Genomic DNA, 12945 nt, shown 5'->3' with positions numbered 1-12945 from the left:
TAATATAAAAAGCTAAATAAGAATCATAAACTGAAATACCTCAAATTATATTAAATAGAATATTCAAATCTAACATGAAAAAATTCATAAATTAAATTGGAAAAATAAATAAAAGGAACATTGAACCTGAGAAGAAGTTGAAGTAATAAGTTGAAATAATAAAGTTGAAATAATAATACATCCTAATTCCTTTAAGAGGAATCCTAATCCTAAATCCTAAGAGAGAGGAGAGAACCTCTCCCTCTAAAAACTACATCTAAATTATGAAAAGTGAATTATGAGCTAATGATTATGAATGAATAGATTTCCCCACTTTATAGCCTCTAATCTGTGTTTTATGGGCCGAAAACTGGGTCGAAAACAGCCCAGAAATCGCTGGAGAAGAAATCTGCCACGCTGATTTTTGTCACTGCGACGCGTCTGCGTGGAGCACGCGTTCTCGTCGCCTAGCATCAGGGAAACTTTGACATATTATATATCAAATCGAAGCCCCGGATATTAGCTTTCCAACGCAACTGAAAACGCATCATTTGGACCTCTGTAGCTAAAGTTATAGCCGTTTGAGTGCGAAGAGGTCAGGCTGGACAGCTTAGCAATTTCTCCAACTTCTTGTATTCTTTCCACTTTTGTATGCTTCCTTTCCATCCTCTGAGCCATTCCTGTCCTGTAATCTCTGAAATAACTTAACACACATATCAAGGCATCTAATGGTAATAAGAGAGGATTAAACATAGGGAATTTAAGGCCAAAGAAGCATGTTTTCAATCAAAGCACATAATTAGGAAGGCAAATGTAAAACCATGCAAATAGTATGAATAAGTGGGTAAAAAGTTGATAAAAACCACTCAATTGAGCATAAGATAAACCATGAAATAGTGGTTTATCTCTCTCTGTTGGAAATTTCAGCTTGCCTATTGGTCTGTGGGTGGTATGGAGTTGCCACTTTGTGCTTTACTCCATATCTGAGAAGGAGTGTCTCGAGTTATTTGTTGCAGAAGTGTGTCCCTCCATCACTAATGAGAGCTCTGGGTACTCCAAATCTGCTGAAGATGTTCCTTCTCAAGAAGCTTATCACAACCTTGTTGTCATTTGTTGCAGTGGCTATGGCTTCTAACCATCTTGAGACAAAATCAACAGCCACCAATATGTAGCTATTAGAGTAGAAGGTTGGGAAAGGTCCCATGAAATTAATCCCCCATACATCAAATAGCTCCAACTCTAGTATGAATTGTTGTGGCATCTCATTTCTCTTGGTTTGATTACCAGCTCTTTGGCATTCGTCACACCTTGACACCATTTCCTTGGCATCCTTAAACATTGTTGGCCAGTAAAATCCGGATTGAAGCACTTTTGCTGCTGTCCTTTTTCCACTGAAGTGACCTCCATATGCAGACCCATGGAACTGTCATAATACTTCCTGCCCTTCCTCATGGGGTATACACCTTCTTAGGATTCCATCAGCACACTTCTTGAACAAATAAGGATCGTCCCAAATGTAGTGTTTAGCATCCTTAATTAGCTTCCTCCTCATGTGCCTATTGATGTTGGTTGGTAGTTCCCAATAGCCTTGAAGTTGGCTATGTCTGTAAACCAAGGAGCTACTCGAATCATCATCAATTGTTCATCAGGGAAGCTTTCATTGACTGCTACTTGCTGCATCTCTTCTTCTTGTGGGATCTTTGAGAGGTGGTCAGCTACCTTGTTCTCTGCTCCGCTCCTATCTTTAATCTCAATATCAAATTCTTGGAGCAGCAAAATCCACCTTATTAGTCTGGGCTTAGATTCTTGTTTGGTAAGCAAGTATTTGAGTGCTGCATGATCAGTGAACACAATTACTTTTGAGCCAATAAGATATGATCTAAACTTGTCAAAAGCAAAAACTATGGCTAAAAGTTCTTTCTCCGTGGTGGTATAGTTCCTTTAATTCTCATTAAGAACCTTGCTAGCATAGTAAATAACATGTACTAGCTTGTCTTTCCTCTGTCCTACAGCACCAACAGCAAAATCAGATGAATCACACATTAGTTCAAAGGAAAAATCCCAGCTTGGTGGTGCTATAATAGGTGCAGAGGAGAGTTTCTTCTTAAGTTCATCAAAGGCTACCATGCACTCTCTATCAAAAACAAAGGGAGTATTTGAGACAAGTAGGTTGCTAAGGGGTTTTGAAATCTTTGAAAAATCTTTGATAAACCTCCTATAGAACCCAGCATGTCCCAAAAAATTTCTGATTGCTTTGACATTGCAAGGTGGAGGTAATTTTTCAATTACTTCCACTTTTGCCTTGTCCACTTCTATGCCATCTTTTGAAATCTTGTGACCAAGAACCACCCCTTCAGTCACCATAAAATGGCACTTCTCCCAGTTTAAAACTAGGTTAGTTTCTTGACACCTTTTTAGCACAAGAGCAAGATGGTATAGGCAATCAGAATATGAGTTCCCAAATACAGAGAAGTCATCCATGAATACTTCTATGAACTTCTCAATCATGTCTGAAAAAATGGAGAGCATGCACCTTTGGAATGTTGCAGGTGCATTGCACAATCCAAAGGGCATTCTCCTATAAGCAAAGACACCATATGGACAAGTAAATAAAGTTTTTTCCTGATCCTTGGGGTCTACAACAATTTGATTGTAGCCCGAATACCCATCTAGGAAGCAATAGTACTCATGTCCTGCTAATCTTTCAAGCATCTGGTCCATGGGAGTCAATGCACATACGCCATCCGGTCACTGTTCTTGTGGGTATCAATTCATTCTTCTCATTTGCCACAACAGTGATCCCTCCTTTCTTAGGGACTACTTGCACCGGGCTTACCCAAGGGCTGTCTGAGATGGGGTAGATCACCCCTGCTTGCCACAATTTCAACACTTCTTTCTGAACCACTTCATTCATAGTTGGGTTCAACCTCCTTTGTTGTTGTCTTGAAGGTTTGGCATCTTCTTCAAGTAAGATCTTATGCATACACATTGAAGGACTGATCCCTTTTAAATCTGCAAATGTCCAGCCTATGGCATCCTTGTGTTGTCTCAGCACTTGGATAAGCTCCTCTTCTTGTTCCTTACTCAGACTTGAATTTATGATCACTGGTTGGGTGTTGTTGGCACCTAGATATGCATATTTCAAGCTGGGTGGTAATGCTTTCAGCTCTAATTTTGGTGACTCTGCATCTTTGTTGCTTGTAATGGTTGGCATGATTGAGTTTCCCATGGTTGCTTGTGGTGATTCTCCATCTGATGCTTGTTCCAGCTCAATGGTTCCTCCACATTGTTCTTCTTCCAAGACTTCTTGAACTATTTGTTCCATGGTGTCTACCAGCATGCATTCTCCTATGGATTCCTTGGGGTAACTCATTGCTTTGAAGACATTGAAGACCATTTTCTCTTCATGCAACCTCAAGACTAGTTCCCCTTTTTGCACATCGATGATGGCTTCAGCAGTAGCTAGGAATGGTCTTCCTAAGATAATTGACGTGTTGGCCTCTTCTTCCATGTCCAGCACAACGAAATCAGCAGTCTAATGCCTCAGCAAATGGTAGGTTGATTTGGAGCCTCTTGAAGATCTCTAGGAACTTAGAAAACTAGCCATCCTTTCCATCTTTTCTCAGTCTTTGTGGGTATGGTGCCCTTGGCACATAAGGCTTCAAGACTGGTTTTGGTGGAGGTGGAGCAGGGATTTCTTCTTCATCCTTGTTCTCATGTTTTGCTGCAACTTCTTCATGCTTGTCTTTGCTTGGGGTTCCTTCTTCTACAACCTTCCCACTTCTTAGAGTAATGCCTTTGCATTCTCCTCTTGGGTTAGCCATGGTATCACTAGGAAATGTGTGTGTGGGAAGTGGGATTTGCTTGGACAAAATCCCCCACTTGTGCTTCCAACTTTGAGATTGCTGCGCCTTGATTTTTCAGATTTGACCTGTATTCCTCTTGATTAGCATCTATCCTTCTGTCAGTTTGTGCTTGTTTGTCCATGAGGGTGGAGACTGCTCCTGTAATTTGTGAGGACAGTTGTGCTATTGCAGTTTCCATCCACTCAAAGTTGCTCTTGATCTCACATGGTTGCATAGTTGAGGATGGTGTATCTTGATTGAGGTTGTTGTGTGTGGGTTGGTTACTATGGTATGATGTGTTTTGTGAGTTGTGGTAAGGTCTATGGTTTCCTGTTTGATGGTTGGGGTTGTGGTTGAAATGCCGATTTGATGAATAAGGCTTGTTGTGGTCTTGGCTGTGGTTTTGTTGATTTCCCCACCCAAAGTTTGGGTGGTTCTTCCAACCTGGGTTGTATGTCTTAGAGTGTGGGTCATATGGTGGTCTGGATGAATTGTTCACATAATTGGCTTGTTCCCAGTCACCTTCAGATTCTGGTGCATTCCCTTCTTGTTGAGGAGTTTGGTCTTGAATGACTGAGGCTTGGTTGGCCTCCATCCTTTTGGTTAGAGCTGCTATTTGAGCTGCAATTGCTTTGTTCTGAGCTAACAAAGCATCTACAGAGTTGAGCTTTAGCACTCCCTTCTTCTGAGTCCTCTCTGAAGCATAGAAATACTCATTTTCAGCTACAGTCTCAATGACATCTATGGCCTCTTCAATGATTTTCTTCTTGTTGAGTGAGCCTCCTGAAGAATGATCCACAGCCTTCTTTGCTTCATAGGATAGTCCCTCATAAAAGATGTGTAGTTGTACCCATTCATTGAATATTTCTGGTGGGCATCTTCTTGTCAGATCTTTGAATCTCTTCCAGGCCTCATAAAGTGTTTCTCCATCTTGTTGTCTGAAAGTTTACACCTCATCTCTCAGCCTATTGATTCTTTGTGGGGGGTAAAATCTTGCAAGGAATCTGTTCACGACCTCCTCCCATGTAGTTAGGCTATCCTTGGGGAATGATTCCAACCACTTTGCTGCCTTATCTCTAAGTGAGAAAGGGAACAAGAGTAGTTTGTAGATGTCGGAGTGTACCCCGTTGGACTTTACAGTATCACATATCCTCAAGAATGTGCTGAGATGTTGATTAGGATCTTCTTGGGCACTTCCTCCATATGAGCAATTATTCTGAAAAAGTGTGATGAGCTAAGGTTTCAGCTCAAAATTATTGGCATGAATTGTTGGCTTTAGGATGTTGCTGCCACAATTTCCTGGGTTTGGGCTGATGTAGGAGCCTAAGACTCTCCTTTCTTGCCCATCATGATTTACTGGGCCTTCTCTAGCATTGTGAGCTTCTTCTTCATGGTGGTTCTCCATGTTCTCCTCCATGTTTGTTTCAAAATACTCTTTCTCTCCCTCAGGTTCAGAATCAAAGGAAGTTGAAGCACTGCTTCTTCTACCTGTCATACAACCAACAAGGCAAAAAGCAAGAAAAAAAATGAATGAAGAAATTACTCTTATTAGAGTGGTTGTTAGTGTGAGTGGTGCAATTAATCGAACAGTTAGAGGAGTGGAAATATGTAAAAAAAAAATACTCAAAGAAGAAAGAAATAGAACTCCAAATAAAAGAAAATAAAAGGTGCTAAATAAAATAAAATAACAAGGAATTTAAATTGCTTAATTTAGCTCTCCAATTGATTTAATCACTGTCAAATTTAAGCCAATCCCCAGCAACGGCGCCATAAAACTTGATGACCGGAATTCACACCCCATTCAAAATTGGTGAATTAGTCCTTTTGGCAAGTGCACCAAAATTATCGTCAAGTAATAACCCACAGTAGAGTGGGATCGTATCCACAGAGATTGGCAAATTCGAGTAGTTTTAATCAATTGATGAATTAGTCAAGCAGATCAATAGGATTGTAGGGTGCAGAATTGTAAATGACATAAATGTAAATGACTAGAATATAAAGAAAAGCAATAAAGTGCAGAAATATAAATGGTAGAAAGTAAAGGGCAGAATCATAAATGACTTGAATGTAAATGGGAATGGGGAATTGCTGAATGTAAAAATAAACTGTAAAGAAATGGATAGATAAGAATGGGAAAATTCATTGAGATTGGGAGATGTTGTCTCTTTAGATCGAATCTAGCTTATATCCCCTTCAATCATGCAACTCATTGACCTCTTGGAAATCATGATTGATTGAGCCCCAATCCCTTGGTGACTCAATCTCTCAGATCTTGATCAATAGCCAATGCATTCAATCTCTTTCCTAAGATAATTGAATACTAAGCATTAAGAACGAAATTCCTTCTAGCAAATCAAAGAGAAGATGAAGAGAAGAAGGATTTCACTATCATCAATCCATCAAGTACAACAGAGCTCCCTCTCTCAATGAGAGGGAAGTTAGCTACTCATAGCTCAAAAAGTACTCAAAAATAAAGTGTAAAAGTGGATCTAAAACTGACTGCTTAACCCCCTTCTTCAGTACACCTTGGGGGTATTTATACTACTCCTAGTAAAATAAAAGAATTACAAAAGTGAAAAAGGAAAATTACATTTTGGAGAGAAAAGAAAACACTCAATAAGCATGACTTCTCAGCTGGCGTGTGGCTGGCGCTTTTCTGGCATGTCACGTGCCCTTCATTTCCAACTTGGCGTGCCACGCCTAATCCTTCAAGTGGCACGCTCATCCCTCTCTCAACCTTGGCGTGCCACGCCTTCGAACTCAAGTGGCACGCCATAGTGGATTTCTTGTGTTGGCGTGCCACGCCTTCGAACTCAAGTGGCACGCCCCTTGCCTTTCTCACTTTTCTTTGCCTCTGGAAACTTGTACTGGCGTGCCACGCCCTTGCTTCATGCTTGGCTAGGCTTCTTTGGAAAGTTGAACTAGCGTGGCACGCCCAGGGTCTGGCGTGCCACGCCCCTTTTGTGAGTGAGTGGTTCCTCTGTTTGGCGTGCCACGCCACGAACTTAAGTGGCACGCCCCAATGCTTCGTTATGAATGACACTGGCGTGCCACGCCTGGTTGCTCAAGTGGCACGCCTAAATGAAGAATGGTGAATGGCGTGCCACACCTTCGATATCAAGTGGCACGCCCCATGTAATTGGCCTCCTTCATCCTCTCTGGAAACTTATACCAGCGTGTCATGCCTAAAGGCTGGCGTGCCATGCCCATGATCTTGTCTTGGTTCCAGTAGTTGGCGTGTCACGCCTCAGTCTTCAAGTGGCACGCCATAGTAAAATGCTAAGGTTAGCGTGCCACGCCTTCGATACCAAGTGGCACACCCGGTCCTTGCTTTTGGTCCTTTGTGCATTGGCGTGCCACGCCTGGTTGCTCAAGTAGCACGCCCAGTCTTCAATTACCTTCAGCCCCTTCTCTGGATTGTTGTACCAGCGTGCCACGCCATGCTGCTCAAGTGGAACGCTCATGGATTTGTGAACTCTTTAAGCTTGGTGTGCCACGCTTGGGTTCTCAAGTGGCACGCCCAAGTGACTTCTTGGGGCTGGCGTGCCACACCTTCGACACCAAGTGGCACGCCATAGTGAAGGTTCTTCTTGGAATGGTGAGTTGGCGTGCCACGCCCCTTTGCTCAAGTGGCACGTCCATAGTAATTGATGGGCCAAGCGTGCCACGCCCAACTTGGTGTGCCACGCCCCTTTTTTGTCCTCCATTGTAACTCTCTGGAATTTTGTATTAGTGTGCCACGCCCAGTCTTTGGCGTGCCATGCCCACATGCATGCTTGGACTTCTTCTCTGGAGTTTAGTACTGGCGTGGTGTTTGCTTCAAGTGACACGCTAGTTCCACACGCCCAACTTTTTGTTTGTCTTCTACCCAATTTTTTATGCTTTTCTCACCTGAAATTCAGCACAACTCATCTCAAAGTAGTGTACCATAATATTCATCAAATAATGCATAAATTGTACTGATCAAATGAGATTTATGCTCTTTTATGGTCTTCTTTATGCAAGAAAGAAGGGTAGATGATATAAGTCATCAAGGCTCCTCTTCTTCTTCGGTACTTTTTACTTTTCAGAATTTTAAGATTTTCTCTGAAGACATGAACAACTAATTTCCTTGGTTTACGTTAGGAGCTCTGTTGATTCATATGGACTGATATTCTAGCTTTTCTACCCTTGATTAATGTATTGATATCTTCTTAAGAAAAAGTTTTCGTTCTTCATCTAAAAGATTTAAATGTGTTGGGAAGATTTTAGCGATTAATTAAGTTAAAGAGAAATTGAATTACCAAGGGATTGGGGTTTAATTATTAATGATTTGCCATGGATGTATCTTTCCATGATCAAGGTGAAAAGTGAAAAGTATTGATCCAGAAGACTCAACATCTCAAAAATCTTAATTCTTTTAATCATATTAAACACTTACTGTTGCCTTTGTTTAGTTCATTGTTTATGTTACCGAAAAATATTAATCAATTCAATTGTCTTTACAATAGTGTGTATAAGGACACAAAATTACGAGATTTATAAATCAAATAATAAAATGTGAGATTTTACTTAGTAACAATGATGCTCATATTGTTTTAACTCCAAAAATAAATATAATATCAACCAAATGAAATTATCCTATTAAATTTTAATAAATTGATAATTTTCATAATAGTATTTTTGGCTATTACAATAAATAGGTTTTAAAGATAAATTTTATCTCATGTTGAATTATATTTGTCAAAATTAATTTTTATATATAGCAAACTATATGTAACACATTCAAGAATTAAAAATCAGAATTATTTAAAAGTTTTATTCATGAATTATGAGAGAATGTCAATAAATTAAATTATCAATGTTATTTGTAGAAAAATATTTAAAAAGATAAAATTTTAATATAAATATTTTAAGTTCATACTACATTTGTGATTGATTTTGGAGCTCATTTTTTTTTATAATGGAACCTTTTTTATGTGTTATGCTGTTATGCAGCACTATCGAATGGTAGATGTATTTTCTATCACTATAAAAAAGATTTTTTAATTAAAAAAACAAATCGAAGGTTTCAATTTGACTTTTTTACATCTATATAGAAATATGAGAGTCATATTTGTTAGGAAAAGAAAAAAATTTTGAAGATTTAATTTGGATGAGGTACATAAATCTGAGAATTAAATTGGTACATTAAAAATTTTAAAAAATTGAAATACAAAAATTTAAAGATCAAATTTATGTTTTAAGTGACAAATTTAATAATTCGATTTGTATTTTTCATATTCTGATTAAATATATCATACTCTATCGACGCTGTAAAACACGTCTTTCCTCCAATATCAAAAATAGAGAGTTAGTTTGGTGTGTACTGGTAATAATTGCATTTTATATATTATCTTATACAAAATAGTGAAAAACAGGTACATACACCAGTTTACTACGCAGTCTGAAAGGCCAAAGCAAGTTATCAGGGTTTAAGGCTTAAGGGTTTGGGGTCGAGTGAGGGCTTGGTTCTCTCTCACCTATTCGTCACACCAACAACGAAACGATGCCGCTTTACCGCCTCCTCCTCCGCTCCCTCCGCCGTTTGTCGACGCTCCAAGATGTTGCCGTTTGTGATTCTCGCCCTTTCCCTTTCACTGCACAGAGTCGTTCATTCGCGTTCTCCTCCGCCGAAGAAGCCGCCGCAGAGCGCCGCCGCCGCAAGCGCCGCCTTCGCATCGAGCCTCCCCTGAATGCGATTCGTCCTCCTCCTCATCAATCCGCCGCCTCCCGTGACCCCAACGCTCCACGCCTCCCGGATTCCACCTCCGCCCTCGTCGGCCCACGCCTTAGCCTCCACAACCGCGTCCAGTCTCTAATCCGCGCCGGCGACCTCGACGCCGCCTCTGCCGTGGCCCGTCACTCTGTGTTCTCCGTCACCCGCCCCACCGTCTTCACCTGCAACGCCATCATCGCCGCCATGTACCGCGCCAAGAGGTACCAAGAGGCCATCGCTCTCTTTCACTTTTTCTTCAACCAGTCAAATATTGTTCCCAATATCGTTTCCTATAATAACCTAATCAACACCCACTGTGATGAGGGGAACGTTGACGTGGCGATCCAAATCTATCGCCATGTCATTGCCAATGCCCCTTTCAGCCCTTCCCCTGTGTCCTATCGCCATCTCACTAAGGGTCTCATCGACGCCGGCCGCATTGGCGAGGCCGTCGATCTCTTGCGTGAGATGCTGACTAAAGGCCACGGTGCCGACTCTCTGGTGTACAATAATCTGATTTCTGGTTTCCTTAACTTGGGGAATCTTGACAAGGCCAATGAACTATTTGATGAGTTGAAAGAGAGGTGTTTGGTGTATGATGGGGTTGTCAACGCTACTTACATGGAGTGGTACTTCAAGCAGGGTAGAGATAAGGAGGCAATGGAGTCTTACAAATCCTTATTGGATCGCGAGTTTAGAATGACGCCCGCTACTTGCAATCTCTTGTTGGAGGTCTTGTTCAAGTACGGCAAGAGCACGGAGGCGTGGGCTTTGTTTCATCAGATGTTGGATAATCATACTCCTCCGAATTTTCAAGCTGTGAACTCGGATACCTTCAATATAATGGTCAACGAGTGTTTTAAGCTGGGGAAGTTTGGAGAAGCACTTGCCACTTTTAAGAAGGTTGGGACGAGGGCAAATTCGAAGCCTTTCGCTATGGACGTTGCAGGATACAATAATATTATTGCTAGGTTTTGTGAGAATGGAATGCTGTCTGAAGCGGAAACTCTATTTGAAGAGCTGTGCTCGAAATCTTTGAGCCCTGATGTTCCAACTCATAGGACTTTGATTGAGGCATACTTGAAGATGGAGAGGATTGATGACACTTTGAGGGTGTTCCATAGAATGGTGGATGCCGGTCTAAGGGTGGTTGCAAGCTTTGGTAATAGGGTGTTTGATGAATTGATTAAGAATGGGAAAGCCATTGACTGTGCTCAAATTTTGAGTAAGATGGGAGAAAAAGATCCCAAACCTGATCCTACTTGCTATGAGGTTGTGATCAAGGGTCTATGCAGTAATGGTTTGCTGGATAAAAGCCAAGAGTTGCTTAATGAGGTTATAAGGTATGGCGTCGGCCTTACTTCTCCCTTGCAGACATATTTGATGGAGACTTTCCAGAAGGCTGGGAGGGAGGAGGAGATTCCGAGACTGCTAAACATGAACAGATTTGGATACCGTCCACCAACACCACCACCAAGATCCCCGCCTCAAACGGCAGGAGGGCATAGTCCGCCTTCTGGCCCTCCACCACGAATAGCAGGACATCAACCTTATGGAACACCATACGGACATCGGCAAATGGCGGGGCATTATTCACCTTCTTCAGGAGGACAATATCAGCCTCTGTCAGGGTCAGGAGCAACTCCTCAGATTTCCAGATCCACTCCTCCATCATATGGAGCTGCAAATCAAATGTCGCCCCATTACTATACAGCCCCTGGACCATATTTGCAGACAACTGAACCTCATCATCCATCATCAGGAGCCCCTTCTCACATTGAGTCACATCAACATCAACAGCATCTAGAAGTCATGAACAAGTAGCTGCTTGATTTTTGGAGCTAAAGTAAATTCTTAGTGATTCTGGTTCTCTTTTGAATTGAAAGAAGAGGTGATTTATCATTACGGTATCTTTTTGTGTCTACTGATGCTGAGTTATGGTCTTCAGAATTACTAGGCACTTGTGAGTTTATAGATGATGATACAAGGATCTATTTTGATATATTAGTCCATGATAATTCATGAGATATGGGCATGTTTTAATTTATTCTTGTAGCTCAACCTTTAATTTAATGTCTGTCATAGATTATGTTGTATTGATGTTATAATTTTGCTGAAATGATCTAAGATATTACCTTGAGAGCCTATTTTTATATGATGCACTGGATATTACTTATAATGTTTATGACACCAATCCAGTCAGATTATGTAGGGTCAAATGTCTAACTTGAAGTAATAAAGTAAGGAATTTTCACTTGACAAACACTACTTGTTAAAGTATAGTAACAGTGGGAGGGGCGGTAAACATTTTTTGAATGGCTATGTAGTTTATTTTGTACCATATTAATCTAATTTTTCAGGTTTCGAAATGTCTTATACAATTATATTAGAATAGGAGAAAATATACTACTAAAAATTTAGTTAGGCTTCAGATAGTATGATCCTAGGAGGAAAAAAGTAAGGAAATAAATTGGCACTTATAATTAGGGATGGATATTTTCTAATGACTCCTTTTATCAGGTTAAAAAATACTGTGGAGCGTGGACAACCTAAAAAATGAGAATAATATTTGAGACGACTTATTTCATTATTAGAATCATGGTAATTCTAATGGTTATAGCAGTTAAATTTTATTATAAATTCTCTATTATCTTGACATGATTAAGAGTCACTTTGGATTGACTTTTAAAAAAAATACTTATTTTTTCATCTTCTCAAAAAGGATTTTTCTTTTTAACAGTAAAAAAATTTTCAAGTATTAAAAACATTTTTTGTTTATGCTTTTTTTTTTCAAAGTAAGGTATTGTTAGATTTTAAAAAAAAATAATTTGTTTATTTTAATAAAAATAATTTTTTTAAAAGATGTATCTAAATAGATTTTAAATTAAATAAAAAAAATTTTTTAAGATAAATACTTTTTCACTCAAAAAAAACTAATTCAAATTAACACATAATAATTCTACGATCTAAAACTAGAAGTACAAGTAAATTCTTTATATATATATAATTATATTTTTAACTTGTAAAACAGACCACTATAAAATTTGTATCGTGTTAATTTAACTTCATCCACCCTTTCTTTTCCCAATTAAAAATCTTCGTATTTGTGGATACCATTATGTTGATTAAAAAATTATCTTCAATAGTAATGATAAATTTGGGTAGTTTTTTAAAATAGAGAAACGCATAACGCAGAAACGAAATCACCAATATGCAAGCGAATTGGGAATAAGTGCTACTTTTAATGGATTTCTACCTTCTAAAAGCAAGGTCCTGATAATATTCATCGTGAAAAGAGTATAAGTGATTAAAATTCTTCACGCTCGCACAACCCCAACATTGCCTTTGTATATACGTAGGTTTAAGTGTCTAACCAGTCTATAA

General features: G+C 39.6%; 1 protein-coding gene across 1 annotated transcript; it reads left to right on the top strand.

The window, feature by feature from the left end:
• On the top strand, nt 9182–11708 carry LOC107617425 (pentatricopeptide repeat-containing protein At1g10270). Its single transcript, XM_016319184.2, has one exon. The coding sequence runs from the start codon at nt 9352–9354 to the stop codon at nt 11383–11385; it is 2034 nt and encodes a 677-aa protein (XP_016174670.1). The 5' UTR covers nt 9182–9351; the 3' UTR covers nt 11386–11708.

Source organism: Arachis ipaensis, chromosome B09 (assembly GCF_000816755.2).
Source record: "Arachis ipaensis cultivar K30076 chromosome B09, Araip1.1, whole genome shotgun sequence".
Classification (NCBI taxonomy): domain Eukaryota; kingdom Viridiplantae; phylum Streptophyta; class Magnoliopsida; order Fabales; family Fabaceae; genus Arachis; species Arachis ipaensis.
The sequence above is the reverse complement of the archived record's forward strand: the minus strand, read 5'-3'. Positions and strand labels throughout refer to the sequence as shown.